The sequence below is a fragment of the Acanthopagrus latus genome, chromosome 20 (assembly GCF_904848185.1).
Source record: "Acanthopagrus latus isolate v.2019 chromosome 20, fAcaLat1.1, whole genome shotgun sequence".
NCBI lineage: Eukaryota > Metazoa > Chordata > Actinopteri > Spariformes > Sparidae > Acanthopagrus > Acanthopagrus latus.
In genome coordinates this window covers 8,704,271-8,719,308 of record NC_051058.1, presented here as the reverse complement: position 1 = coordinate 8,719,308, position 15,038 = coordinate 8,704,271, and the positions used below count along the sequence as shown (strand labels likewise).

The 15,038-nt window shown below is 43.8% G+C and overlaps 1 protein-coding gene across 4 annotated transcripts; it reads left to right on the top strand.

The window, feature by feature from the left end:
• Positions 1 to 8,549: 8,549 nt before the first annotated feature.
• On the top strand, positions 8,550 to 12,620 carry LOC119010449 (serine/threonine-protein kinase LMTK2-like). 4 transcript variants are annotated; one of them, XM_037082605.1, is made up of 5 exons: positions 8,550 to 8,690; positions 8,844 to 8,943; positions 10,855 to 11,534; positions 11,642 to 11,735; positions 12,393 to 12,620. In XM_037082605.1, exons 2-5 carry the CDS (start codon positions 8,922 to 8,924, stop codon positions 12,581 to 12,583), a joined length of 987 nt encoding a protein of 328 aa, XP_036938500.1. In that variant the 5' UTR covers positions 8,550 to 8,690; positions 8,844 to 8,921; the 3' UTR covers positions 12,584 to 12,620. The 4 variants fall into 4 exon arrangements, with proteins under 4 accessions (XP_036938500.1, XP_036938499.1, XP_036938498.1 ...); XM_037082604.1 differs by having other exon boundaries at positions 8,556 to 8,690; positions 10,823 to 11,534; XM_037082603.1 differs by having other exon boundaries at positions 8,571 to 8,943; positions 10,823 to 11,534; positions 11,642 to 11,732.
• Positions 12,621 to 15,038: the final 2,418 nt, after the last annotated feature.

The window sequence follows — 15,038 nt, the reverse complement described above, 5'->3', positions numbered from 1 at the left end:
ACTGAACCCCAAATTGCACTCAGTGAGCAGAGCAGTGTTTAAGGATAGTTTTGCCTCCATCACTAGTGTGTGAAATGGGTGGATGAAAGACCTTGTCAGGGAATTTGTCTATCTCAGGTTAAAAGGGCCATATAGGTGCACCTGATATAGACTTTAATCATGTTCATGACTAGGTCTAAAGTTAAGTTAGTATTGTAGAATTGTCTAGATAATTGATACTTGTGTGTTCAATTTAGTTTACCAGGCTGTGGCTCCACCCCAACGAAAAGATGTAATATGATATGATATGGTGCGATACAATTTGGTACGGTATAACACTATACAAGAAGGTACAATATGGTACAGTGAGAAGATACGACAGGTTATGGTACAATACAACATTATTGTCAGTTTATGCTGAAATTAATTTTGGATCCCAGAGTGCAAAGCCACATGGGGTGATGGCACTTGGGTGGTCCGATCCTATTTACCAGACCTGAGCCACAAGCAGGCCACACCATGGCCAGATGTCCACCATGAGTGAACCAAATAAACCAGAACTGGCCCAAATCTGGGCCACAGTCCATTCCATTCTGGTGGGCTGGATCTGGCCCAGAATTGAGCCACTTCTGGCTTTTATTAAGTTCCATCATTCCACATGGTTTGTGGGCCAGATGCGGGTGTCTGGTAGAATTATGCAGTCTGGGATCCCTTGGCACATTCATTAGGAAACTTTGTTTTAATCATGAATTTTGGTTTACATTGACTCTCACTTATTAATACTGATCACTAGTCTTATTTTAAAATAAATAAATGAAAACTTTTCCTTAATAGTCACAGTGACTTTTAACAGTAGATGTGTGGGGCAACATAAGTCAGATTTTATACTCTGCGTGTGATGCCTGCAACAAATCAAATAGAAAGCAATTTTAATTCAGACCGCTGATAATGTCATCAGGGTCCACTTAATGTCTGGCCAAACTAAATCTGTAAGTCCCTCTGTAATGTCTGAAACGTTTGGCCTCTCAGCCGGGGAGACAGAGAAGAAGAGGAAAGTGGTCACTCCTCCTTTCTCCTGGGCTCAGTTACTGCCTCTTCTATTTCCATCAGACCAGCTGTGGTGTGAGCATGCCAGTGACGCTCTCAGATTCGGCCAAGATACCCCCTCGGACACACTCCACCCTTCCGACACCACCACCACCACCACCACCCTCCACTCTAGTTAATGGTTTTGTCTCACTCAGCTGTTTTGGCACCAGTCTTTCAATCTGTGTGGTTGTCTGTGGCATTAGCTGTGCAAGTGTGTGTCCTTCTTCTTCTCTGCTTTGTTTTGACACGAATCACTCAAGACTGGATGTGTGTGAGTCTGTGTCTGTACATGCATCTATTTGGTGTATGTCTACTGTATGTCAGTGCCTGTGTCTCTGCATGTATCTACAGGGTGGATGGTCATGCTGTTGCCTTTCAGTTCTCTGAAATATTCCTCATTTGAACTACTTTTGCACTGCGATCACATTGAATCAGCTGGCCAAGTAAGCACCCATGGTGAAACTGCAGTATGTTTGCTGGGTTGATCTTTATGTTATGCTAGTGCTAGCCTCACATTTTTACCCTGTACCCCCATAGTTCTACATGATCTAGTGTTGGCCTGTGGCAAAATCGCCCACAAAACATTTTAATAGAAGTTCAATGCAGCAAACAAGTACACGTCAATTTCAGATATGATCTAAAATGTGTTCACATTCTCAGTGTTGATGAGGTCCAGTCCAATCTGAGTTTGATTAGCCTTCTGAACAAAAAGCGCAAACTGTTACCTATGTTTATTTTTCCACTGAGAACAAAATGAATTAAAAAATTCAACATGTTATCACAAATTTAATTTGGAAACACACTCATAAGAAAGGATACATGAGACAAATTAAAACCAGTCTCTTGTTTGTTTGCTAGCTAGCCTGAATAGGAAGTCAGCTAGCAAACAGCTAACTTAGCACAAACACTGGAAACAGGAGTAGCCTAAGCAGACTCCAGGAAGTTACTGCTGCCTGCACAGAAATAGTTCCTTATGTAACCCCCCACTGCAGTTTGTCCTTGTTTCCAGAGTTCATGCTAAACTGTTAGCTATTCCCTTTTTCCTTGTTAAAGGGTGGCTGACAAAAGCTAAATATGAAGGCAAGGTAGCAAACAGCTAACTGTCCCAAAGACTGAAAACAGAAGTAAACAGCAAACCAAGCTCTGTCAAAATGTAGGCTAACAAACTATGTAGATATCAACATCTTTAAAACTAAAGGGTAACCTCAGGAGACTCCAGGTACGTCAGTGGTCCCAACCAATAAACAATCCTGTTGCTTTCAAAACCCTCCGCTATCCGTTTCCCAGTGTTTACACTAAACTGTTAGCTGTCCTCATTTTACCCCTGAGAACATTTGACATTTAATTATTTAATTTGACATTCGCTTTCTTGCTGGGACACAAGCGAGGCGAGAATATTAAAAAAAACAATCTCTTGTCTGTGCTAGCTATGAAATGTAACCAACGAACAGTTAACTTAGCTACGCACAAAAACTGAAAACAGGAACAAACAGCGAGACAGGTTCTCTCAAAACGTAGATAAATCCTCCTACCAACATCTCCAAAACTCACTTAAATAAAATTTGCACACGTTTTTGTCGCATATGTTTAATCATATAATATAATAATACAATTAATACAATAAAAAACAATGGGTAACCAGGAGAGACTCCAGGAAGTCTTAACTCTGTTTCGTGTTTCTGTTCTGTTCATGCTGAGCTAGCTTATAGCTGCTTCACAGTTAATGGAGAGACAAGACAGTAGTAATAACCTTATGAAAAGAAATATTCCCTAACCGTTAATCTTTTCCTTTAAAGTTAAAAAAGTCTTCTCAATCGCAGAAGTGCTTGTATGTTGCAGACTTGCTGGAAGGCAGCAATAATCAGGTGTCGTCTGGAAGTGGATCCTCCTCAGCCCGGCGGATGCCTGTTATTAAGTGCGCAGAGAAGCAGCCATTTCTATCATCTGAGTCCCGGCCACTCTATTTCTTATCTGTTTGGGCCGTAACCAAGCGGCAGTCCTGACTCATTACATTTTGGACTTAAATGTGGTTGCTGCTGTGCAACTGGATCATGGCCCGATGAATACCAGTCAGCTTAAGCTGTTGGTGATAGGATCTGTGCGTGGGGCTAAGACTGGGTGGATGGGTTTGGGGATGGGGTGGGGGGGGATCAGGGACTCCCTCAGGCGTCTCTGAGAAGAGTAAGGTGTCACACATAGTGGTGTCAGGGAGAGGGGCTTGGTTTGGATTTATATATGTGGATGGATGTACAGGACATGCAGTAAAAGCTTGGAACTTCCCTGAAACATATTCTCTCCCACAGCCCGTTCTCCCTGTCACAGCGTCCATTTGACATTGATTGAGCTGAAACAAGTTTCCATATCAAAGCGAGAGTCTGACATGAAAGCTAGTATCCTGTTTCCTGTTCCTATAGTGTGAAGCAGTGTGATATACCCCTGGGCAGCGCCTGATTCCCAAATAAAGATATTTATGTATATTCCACGGGCCCCTGTGAACCTCATCATATTTAAGATTAGCCGTTGAAACAGATCTGCGCTTATCTGATCGAGGTTATGTGTGTGAGTGCGTGTGAGTAAATAAGAGCTCTGTCGACGAGAGCTTGAACCCAGCTCCTCCATAAACACTTTAAACCCTGTTGAGGAGTCCCACAGCTGTCTCAGCTGCCCGAGTGTCTTTGCACAGGTCACGGCCTCGCTTTTCAACACGTTTCCCACCATCTTCTAGTCAAATTCCTCCCCACTTATGTGCGTGTGTGTGTGCATGTATGCGTGACAACTGTGTTAAATTCACGTTATTGCTGAAATATCATTTGGTCCCGATAAGCTGCTCTCTCAGCTGTGGTTTGACGACACGACAGGATGGGGAAAGGTGTTTACATGCGTACACAGGTGCAGCCATTGCTCAACCCTTTCAAATGGCACAAGTGGAGAAAATGAAATGGGCTCACAGAAGGTGACGGACAGGCGCAGGCCTTTCACCACGGGCTTTAGCACCAGACTGATATGACACTTCCAATGTTAATAGCTGTTCTTGTTTCTCCGCTCCTTGCTGCTTGCTCACAGCCGGTACATGTGTGACCGGGAAACGACAGAAGAAAATGCAAAGTAAGAAGGAAATGGGTTCTTTTATTTTGGATGAAAGGGCTCCTTCAACATCGCCTCTGCTGTCCCTAACTAGGTTCACAGCTTGTGGGCTCGGCGTGTGAAATCCTCAACCACATTGCTCCCCCGACCGACGGTAACCGCTACACTCTGCTGCCGTCCAGTGGTAGTAGTCATGCATAGTTGTCATGTTTGGTGGATTCATTTAGCTTTTCTGGTCTTCATTTGTCAGAATCTGTACATGCAAACTATGCAAGGGAAAGCAAAATGTGTCCCTGTAAATCCATCAGTATTTAGGTGCACAAACACTTCCCTCTGATAATCTTTGGGTTTTCATGTTTTGTTATACACAACTTGAAATCGTGATTACACAGAGCAACTGTTGTACTACTGTGGCTTTGTATTAGCCTATTCTGCCTGGACCGGGAGCTCAGGGCATTTGGGGAGTGCTGGTGATGTTTACTATCAAGTGGCTGGCTAGTTATCATGCTTTCGTCAATCATCACCTATACAGCACCATACATATACGTCTTTGACATTAATAATGTTTTACTTTGATGTCTTTTACTTAGTACATCAGATCACAGAGTGTTTTCTTCTGGTCAGTGTGCTTTTTCCCAAAACACTCACATTTTAGTCTTTCAGCGCGGTCTGGTTCGACCAGGTCAGACACACAATGCGAAAACATCATGAATCAATTCTGTTTGTTCGTTTATGGAGGAATTAATTACTCAACACCGGGAAACAAGGAAAGATGGACTCTCACACCACTCTCGCCTCACACCTTTGTCCCTCTATACAAACACAAACTCTTAGCCTCTTCACACACACACACACACACACACACACACACACACACACACACACACACACACACACACACACTTTTCCCAATATGGCAGTGCTTTTGGCAGTGGTGGTGCTAGTTCAGGCGGGCACTGTTCCCAGGTCTGGACTGGGGAGGAGCAGGTGTACTGCTGTCAACAGAGGCTCATAAATACTCAGGCAGCGACCAGAGATGGATTACACATTTATGTCATCATATTAAAGACACTCTGTCAGCAAACCTTTAAGACTCTGTAATTGCCGCCTAAGAGAAAAGACTTTTCTCCCTACAAAGGCAGCTTGTGGCGCGGGGCAAGGACCGGTGCTGATCTGCAACAAATTAGTCGTTCAATTCACGGGCGGATGCAGAGCTGCTCCCTGGCTGCAGGAGAAGTCCACGGCTTGCTTTACGTTTTATTGCTGTCGAAACCAAACCCCTTCAACAAACATGTACACAACTGTGACATATTTACCACTCTGTATGTCGTTATTTTAGTGTCACATTTCAGCACTCCCCCCCCTCAGCCTCTCTCCTCTGCAGCCGTGGGACTCCGCTGTGTCCAAATAAAGGCTGCAAACAACACCACCAGCGTCCTGACTGCATGTTTCATTCTCCCATATTACCCACAGAGCTTTGCAGCGCCATTCCACTGGCGTCGGACAGTGACCTGCTCCATATGTTCCTCCTCGGGCAGGCCTTGAGCACGGTCTATCCCGAGGGCTCAGAATAAGCCCAATGGTTTCCAATTACCCTCCTCTCATAGATTGTTTGGTGTCAGTCACCGTCTGGATATGATGATTCTGCGCCTGCAGTGTAAAAGGATAGTTCTACAGTTCTTTTTGGCATGCGCTGTGCACGTTACAACTCAATTGGAGCAGTAAAACACAACGGGAGGGCGGCAGTTCATTAAAAGTATCCAAGCCCGAGTGTCGCCTCAGCGCTCGGGCTTGTTCTCACCCCCTCTAGCACAACAAACACATTCTTTTTTCTCGTTCATCTGTTGATGGCTCTCAGCACGTCTCCCGGCAGTCGAGAAATGATATTCAGTGTTTTATCCTCTTAAATAAACTACAGCTGGTCATAAAATACGACTGCGAGGGCTTCCTCAGCGTCAGGCGGGAGGCCTGAAACCAAAGACGCATCCCTCTTTAATCTGACATTTGGACGCAGAAGTTGTCGCGATATCAGATTATGAGGCAGCAGGCATCAATCATAACTGCGATGTGAAAATAGAAAGTGGAGCGGACCGGAACAAGCTCACATTTTGTGCCGGTGAGACGGGTTTCTGCTCAGCGACTATATCACATCCTCATGTGTCCTGCTAAGTCCAGTGAAAAAAGAGTTGACTACATTGAAACACTGTACAGTAAGCAGTCAGAGAACCTTGGCTGACCTGATATGGATTTGATATGGATCCTTGGGTGCAGGGAGCAAAAAAAAGCTAAACGAGGAGAAGAACAGAAATGCAATCGCCTTCATTATTATGAATGGAAACACCATCTGTCCATCTCTATGTCCCTTTTTTCCCCTTCGGTGCCCTTTTTCTCCCTGATTTCCCCTCTTTTGGGAGGCAGAGGTGGACTGAATGGTGACACTGTTGCCTCCTGGGAACAACATCCTGATGCTGTCTGGGTGTGTAAAGCTGAACTCCAGCATCAGTGATTTTGTTGCCAGGGGGACGACTTAAGCAGCCAAAACGTCCTAATAAATTTGCCTTGGAAGATACTTGACAGTAAAGTACAGTATGTATGGTAGCAGCAGTAATAGTTATTACATTTTTGATACAGCATCAGTAAGTGTAAAACAAAAAGGCTATAGGCTAATAGCTGCATCACTGGCTCCAAAAACAGTAGTTGAACGTCCAAACTGCAGGCCTAACATTTCATTTAATTGAATTATTTTCATCTTTTTGTTCAGCTTATTGTGAATGTATATCTTTAAGCCAAATGTATAAAATCTCATTGCCTGTTTGTTGCCCTGAGGACAAGCTAAGAGCTCTGCTGCAGTTCTGTCTCCTGCCACCATGCTGGCTGAAGCTGCCTGCTCTTCTGCTTTAGTCCTCTAGAGGGAGCTAATGTTAACTTAACAACATCAAGACAGGGATGACATATCACAGATTAAAAAAGTGCAAGATTGTTCATGGAAAATTTTTAAAAAGTTGCAAAATTATGCAAAATGAGCAATTTCACATCTTAATTTAGCGTCCAAAATGATGCATTACAGTCAGATAAGACTGTGGTCTCTGTTTAGACTGCACCCAAGCCCCAAATTAAAGATGCATTCAAACCCAAGTCGTCATGTCGAAGGTGGGGTATACTGAGGGGGGAAGTTATAGAGTGTAACACACAAATGTAGTTTCTACTTCTACAAAGAATGAATCTATTTTTTCATTTAACTTAAAAAACCCAAAGCAACAACCCTGAAGGACTCTTGATGGATCTTGTGTTGTACTTTGGGAACCACAGATCTCCATATTAAACAGCATTTGTCTGGTGGAAACGGACAATGTCGAGCTGGATTTGCAGTTAATAACGTTGTTACCTGTGATACGCGGCTCTGAAATAAGAATACAGACACAAGAACCGGCACTCGTGTTCAGTTTCTGCAGTTATGGAGCACGAGCAGGAGTTTCAACAGGGCTATTTAACCACGATCAAGTGTTTATGAGTTGCTAGTCGCGACTTTATAAATGGCACACAACATGATTAACCAATTCTTCACAGATCATTAAATAAAAGCATATTTTACCAAATCCTTAAAGCTCTTAAAGGATAAGTCCACCCAAAAATGAAATGTCAGTCATCATCTTTTCACCCCACGTGTCAGTGCAAAGTCGTGTCAAGTTTTGCAGTCGACAAAACATTTCTGGAGCTTCACGGCAAAACAGTGTCGAGGCGGTCTCCCAAACAAGTGAAGTTGATGGGGACTTGTTTTAAAACGTGAATAAAACCCCGTACAGCTCAGCTGATATAATTCAAGTCTTCAGAAGCCCTGAGACTCTGAATGTGAATCGACATCAGGACTAATCTGTAGCTGCGAAGCTCAAAATGTTAGCGGACACTTCAAGGGTGTAAATAATGTCCACTCGATCTTTGGGCTTCCAGATACTTGGATTACTGTGCACAACCTTGGATTGGTTGGCTGACCTTGATTGGAGTCAGTTTATGATTTTTTTTTTCATTGTTTATTTCTTAACAGCTGCCAATTTCAGTAATGTATTTATGGTCAAATCATTAAGATGAGGTACAGTCACTGTGGCATCCACTCTGCTGTAAATCATTCAGGCGGCTGTGTTGCATTAGACCAGATAACTTATCGATCCCCATCATGCACTCTGCTGCTGCAGAGAGGCCGGCAGCCTCCAGGGAGACTGCTGTATATATGAGCTCTTTGTCCTTCCTCTGTCCTCGCATCCTTTCTCATCTCATCCTCCTCATCACCTTCCTTCACTCTTCTTTCACCCCCCCTTACCTCCTCTGATCTACTTCCCCTAGTTCACCCCCCACCCTGTTCATTCCCTCTCTATCCCGCCTGATCCCCCATCCATCCGCACCTCCCCTCTCTTCTTTTCTATGCATCTCTCTATCCCCTCTCTCTGTCCCATATGTTTGGCTCGTCTCCTTCGGTGCCCTCCATGAGGTTTCTGTGGTTGCGGCAAAAGCCGGGGGGAAGAGCCGGGCTCGCGCGATGCAAGGTAGGAAGAGAAATATGCCGGTGTCATGCATGCTGGAGGCTCAGAGATTAAGCTCGTTGCAACACATTTTGCAGCATCGTGATGCAGCAACATTTTTGAGGCAATGCGTATCAGCTTCTCACCGTGCTTCCTTCCTCTCTTTATCTTTTACAGAGTTTAAGTACTTGAGGGATGGGGCCACACTGGTGATTTCATTGGATGGTTTAAATTGGCTGTCTAAAAGGAGATGCAATGACAAAGGAGTCAGAAAAAGGTATTATTTGTTTTTGTTTTTTTTGTCTCTGCGTTTGGTGTCTCTGTCTGTGTGGCGGCTGTTTGGAAAAGTTATTATAATCCACCTTTCCCCTGAGCCCCTGCACCTGTTACACAGTGATGTATTAATTTACCTGAAACAGGGCAGATTAGACCCTTCACGGCGTCCTGAATACGTGTGTGTGTTTTTGTGTGTGTGACAGACCATACCGTGGTGTTTGTGTGTGTGTGTGTGTGTGTGTGTGTGTGTGTGTGTGTGTGTGTGTGTGTGTGTGTGTCCTTTCACATCCTTTACGTCACAGCTGCTGTGAGTCAGCTCCTCTCTTCCTTTCCTGAGTCACTCATCCATCGGTTGCCTGGCTACTGCAGAGCGGCGAAAGTTTCCTATTGCGTCTTTGTCGCCGCGGCTGGATGGGCCCCGATATTTATTCAGGCTCAGGAGTGAGTGGCCAGATAATGTATGTGTTTGTGTGCACGCGTGCACTTGTGTGTGCGCCGTCTCATCCGCTGGACAAAGGCTGACAAATCAGTTTTAGTACATCCTGTTGTGAGCAGGAACACTGAAGGGCAAGGCTGCGCTCTGCAGCTCCTAAAATACCCGGTGGATTAAAAAAAGGAAGACAATGCAGACACTGAAATGGAGATTGTCTCTAAAAAGGCATATCATCTTACGTGAAAGTGCCCAAACAAGCAGTCACAGGCTCCATCCATAACCAAATGCCACATCCCATTAAAGTTGTAATATGACAGAAAAGTCCTCTTATTACATTATCCCAAATGTCTCCAACAGTGTTAAAAAAACTGCGCTTTTCATTTGGTAGCCTGTCACTACAACTACAATGCAACTAAAATGTATCCTTGTCCATGAACACTTGCACCTTACTTACATCAGAAGTGACCCACAGGTTTTTGTCAGCAATTGTGGCTGTCTGACAGTGATCGCCGCCAGCAGAGTGATTTTTACCTCTAGATCATTTGTGTTTATTTGTGTTACTATAGGCGCTTATTCGCCCCAAACAGCCAGTTTACTTTACTGTACACTAGCAATGAGCTAGCGAGCAGTGACCTACATTGAGGAAGTGTGTGTCTGTCTGTTTGCTTTCAGGTCATTCACTGAATTCAGCAATCACCTCTGCTTCTCCCTCTTATTTTTCCCACATCTTCTCTTTAGCATAACGTTCATGACGTAAAGAACATTTCCCCTCCGGAACCAATCACCAGTCCAACATTACAGGACATAAACACCAGATAACAGAGGTCACCGCCACAGATCGCTGCTGCAGTCAGGTTGATCAACAGGAGTGAGGACAAAATTACTCCTGCTCCACCCAGCCATCCCCACGCAACACTTTACTATGTTGACTACATAATATAAATAATGCCTAAATATTAAACACCTCAGTGTCCTAATCAAGAAATACTGTTTACTGGTATGATGCTCCAATAAGTGTGAGCATCATTGTGATTCAACTGGAGTTGTGTCTAATATTCACTCACTTTTAGCTCTGTTTTTGGTCTCTACCAACCACAAAGGCAAATATCTTTAACTATTTACCAGCTATATGCTTCACTAAATTTCACCAGCTATTTGCAAACTGTGTCTATGTACTGCTTGGTGCTGAGCAGGTAGTGTACAGTGGATTCTTAGAGCTTTTTGCACAAAAACAGTTGTCTACTTTAGCAGCAAAGGCATATATGAGAAACACTCTATGTTTCTAAATTCCCCTGCAGAACTCATTTTAGTGGAGCTAAAATGAGCTGCACATGTGTAATCATTCTCTCTAATAATTTTCCTGCAAACACTGTCATGGCTGCAGGTTGTCATTTGAGTTTAATATGTTGTTTTTAAAGCTCTCAGTCCGTGTGGATCGTTCATACAGGGATGACGAGCTCCAGGTGTTGATATCCTCAGGTCAGATGATCCCGGCGGAAGAGGAGCCGCAGCCGATTACCTGCTTCTGTATCCTCGATCAAAGAGGAAGAGGAATCCCCCAGTTATGGAGGAGCTGTGACCACATATCAAGCTCAGTAACGCGGCTGCCCTGCCTCTCCTTCCCACCTCGACAGCGTCGTCTCCTCGAGGAGCCCACACATCATTCAACACTCACTGCTTCCGCTCATTCTGTCTCGGAGTGCACAAAGGAGGCCCCATGGACAAGACTCATTTTAAACATGCAGGACATGTTCAGCTTCCTCAAAAAGGATTTGAACATTGTGACCCAGCAGGACGCTGTAACCGAGAAGCAACATAACAGGTTGATCATTTTCTGTGATGGGGACATACCGCAACAACTTTTTAGTGACACTCTCCGCACTGAGGATTGTTGGACGTCTCCAGGAGATACCGCTGGGCAAGTCACCGATAACGCGTCTCACTGGTCCCTCCTGCCAGACAACAACAACAACAACTCTGAGGGGATCCAACATGAACTGGTCAGCAGAGACGATTTTAACACATGCAAGCCGAAGAGTCTTCTGAAGTCCTGTCAGATCCACGCTGCTCCAGGAGGTTTGTCAGAGCGAGACGGGGCAGTAAAAAGGAGGAAGAGCGTGTCGTTTGATGATGACGTCATGGTCTACCTGTTTGATCAGGTACTGCTCTCGAGTTGGCTGTTCATCTGTAGCATGGCGGGTTTGGTGCTTTGTTTCTTAGTTTCCCGTTTTAATTTCCGCTGACTATCCACTATCACTGCTCTCAGGAGAGTCCCACCGTGGAGCTGCACTCTGGGAGCTGCACACCTCCGCCAAGCAGCCATTCCTGCAACCTGCCAGACGTCACATTAGAGGATGGTGGTACTATGTTAAATAACCTCTCTCGTGATTTTGCACAGTTTAACCTGTCAACTACATAATGTGCGTACTTAAAGTGACATTATGTAGAAACTGGCATTTTTGCCAGAGAACATAAAAGAGTGTTATTATTATTTATCCAGGTGAAACTATTTTGATGTAGACTTTTAGTTTTTTACAGTGTGGTATCGCTACTTTAACTGAAGTGGTGATGAAATACACCACAAATGAAAAAGTCATTAGTTTCAGTTTGTGCCTATATTTCATGTAAATGAGCATCTGTCTACAATATTATAATGAAATTCTGGCTGAAACAGGATGTTGAACCAAGATGTTTGGAGGGATTGGTGTTGGTGGTATTGGCTGGAAATACATGTACTCCTGCTGTACTCTGTTTGCAGTGGAAGTACAAAAAACAATAATTTAATGCTTATTGATGAATTAGATATAAAGTCGACACTTAGACTTGGCCTACAACATGGAAAGGTAATTTGATCATTTCACTTACTACTTCAGACCGAAGCTCTCTAACAGTGTAACACGATCAGGGTGGGACGCAGGGTGAGCAAACTGTCCTTGTGAGTCTTGCAGAATCCAGACGCTGCAGGCTGTTGACACTTTGTTATCAGTAACTGTGTGTTTGCTTGGTTTTGCCTGCAGGCTTGGAGTGGGAAGACGACTTCTCAGCTTTGGAGAAGAGCTGCCATTTTCAGTGGATCAAACACTCTGTGCCTCAGCACTGCACCCTCTCCCTCCCAACGCGGAGCTGCTCTGCTCTGTCCAGGCGTCGCTTTCTCTCCCAAACCTGCCTGTTTCTCACTCACGTCACCGAGTCAGATCTCGAGCTGTGAGAAAAAGACACAAACATACTGAGTTGTAGGTGCTGATTTTTAATGACACGGCGGTCGGCAGACTTTCTATCACATCGCCTACCTTCATTCAAAGGCCATCCTGCCGCCAACGTGGCCTAATGTGTCATCCACACTTGTTTTTCTATCAGACAGCCAGCCTTGACCTAATGGAAAATCTGAGTAATCGCCCAGATCTCGTCCTCCTCACCTCAAACTCATCTCCCCACCTCCCTCCTCTTTTATGATGAGTCAGGGATTTTAATGGGTTTTTTTCCCCTCTCCTTGCTCCAAATGGATTCAAAGCACCTGTCGCTCATGACATCACAGCCACGCAGGGCTGTGCGACGGTGCATTCAGCCTTCACAGTTGTTGGTATGACACGATCGCTGGCTGTGATGTGTGAAAACAGCCCGTTGCATAACAGCGCTGGTACCTTTCCAGCCGCAAAGCTCTTTGGAAGCTGCCAGGTTGCAACCTTGGACCCGAGCTGTGAAACAGAAACAGAAATGTTGTCAAATTACACGATTTTAATAAATTGTCAAGTCTGTCTGAAATCCTACTTCATCTTTAAAATTGTTGTGTTGAGCAAATTCCAGGTTAATCTTAAATACAATGTTGTTTATACAGTTTGTTTTGCTCAAACAGAGCGTGCTCGTGGAGGCCCTGTTTGCTTGGCTCATTACTGGAGTGTATTCAGCTCAGAATTTATCAGCGGCTGTGACTAAATAAACAATATAAACCTTGTGGCCAATGGAGGCAGAAACTGAACAAACTAAAAGTAATAGATAATGTTTCCACAGAGCCAGCATCAGCGAGGTTTGGTTGATTAGATACAGTGTACCTGCAGGAGGAAAGGAAACCTGGCAGGACCTGTTCACGAGCGCACGCACATACACACACACACACACACACACACACACACACACACACACGCACGCAGGCACACACACGCACAGTTGTTCAAGGACACCTAAAGCTAAAACTGTTGCTTCTATGAGCTGGGAGCTTCACACCTGCACACTGTTGTTGTTGTTGTTGTTATACGTCCATGTTAGCCTATTCTGTGCTAATGTTGCAAATAGCCAAATTTTGCATGTTCTCAACTACAGCTGGGTCATGTCTTATTTTAAAATTAAGCCTACTTCAAGTATTTTTTTTTTTTAATGAAGTGTTAACGTTACTAGGCGACATGTTTTCCTTTCCATTCCTGAGCTAACGTGTCACTTAGCCTTAAAACTGTTGCGTTAAAAACAAAAGCATCCGATCATTTATCAGTACCCTATTTTGGCAGAACCGAACACACAAAAATGTTACTCACATTTTCCCCTCATTATTACACTGAATATTTTACTCACTGTTGTTAAATTTTCTCGCTATGCTGAGCATGCTAGGCGGTAGCTGCTAGCTTACCTGTGGCCCCTTAATGTTCTGATTTGGATATGAACAGGTTTTTAAATTTGTTAGAGGACATTTTGACAATGTGACTTGATTTAGTTATATACTTTGTATTTAGAAATTGTTGTAAAAGTGATAAAAACACATAGGAAGAAGATTAGCACTATCTAGCTCCCACCATGGCATAAAAACCCTTGTTTTTTTTAGAATATTTACATACATTTCTGAAACATTTAAGAGGAAAAGATGAATTCAGAATGTCAACAAATAAAAATCAGAATGAGAGTTTTTGATTTTTATTTTAACTTGTATCCTCCTGTCTTAAAGTAGGAGTTCAGACAGAGCATTTTACTTTCAAGAATTGCACTTGATCTGTTGTTAATTGTTAGATGACATTTTTAAATTTGGGTTTTTGATTGTTTAAGGCCGGGGGGAGGCCATATAAAACATCCTGTGAAACATGATTTATCTGTCTGAATGGTCATTCAGTATATCTCGCTGCCACCACAGCGACACCACCCTATCTCTATTCCACTGGCTGTCACAGCAGGAGAGGGCAATAATCCCAACTGCCAACAGTGTGTTGGGCCCTCAGGTCAAACAGACGAGGTCAAATACTGCAGATCACACAAATAAGTGTCAAAGGTGTGTGTCGTGAATATTCAAAAGATGCTTAATTATGTGTCAGCCCTCATTTGTTTGTTCACTTTACAGTCTGAGAGCATCCAGTGGATTATTTTACAATGAAAACAGCAGCAGATTGCGAAAAGTCTGGTAAAAGGTAAATAACGTGACAAAGTTTAAATGGGACGTGGCCCTTCTTGTGTATGTTCGGGTGTCGCCTGGAGGGCTGTATTCAAATGAGGCAGTAGAAGGTGATAAGCCACAATGGAAATTATGTTAACTGCTTGGAGTTAAAGGAGTGGGCGAGGAACCAAAACAAGCTGCCTTTTACTCAGATGAGGCCTAAAACGTCAGCTCGCCTCTGCTGCTTCAAACTGATGGAAAGGTTTAGTGAGGAACACTGAGAGAATAAAATAGTATAGTATCTATGAGTATA

Bases quoted from the DNA above. Each gene is read 5' to 3' on its own strand.
- LOC119010449 (XM_037082602.1), top strand. From the start codon at position 8,684: ATGCAAGGTAGGAAGAGAAATATGCCGGTGTCATGCATGCTGGAGGCT. The intron at 8,944-10,822 runs GTATTATTTGTT...TCGTTCATACAG, and splicing joins GACAAAGGAGTCAGAAAAAG to GGATGACGAGCTCCAGGTGT. The intron at 11,736-12,392 runs GTACTATGTTAA...TTTTGCCTGCAG, and splicing joins CGTCACATTAGAGGATGGTG to GCTTGGAGTGGGAAGACGAC.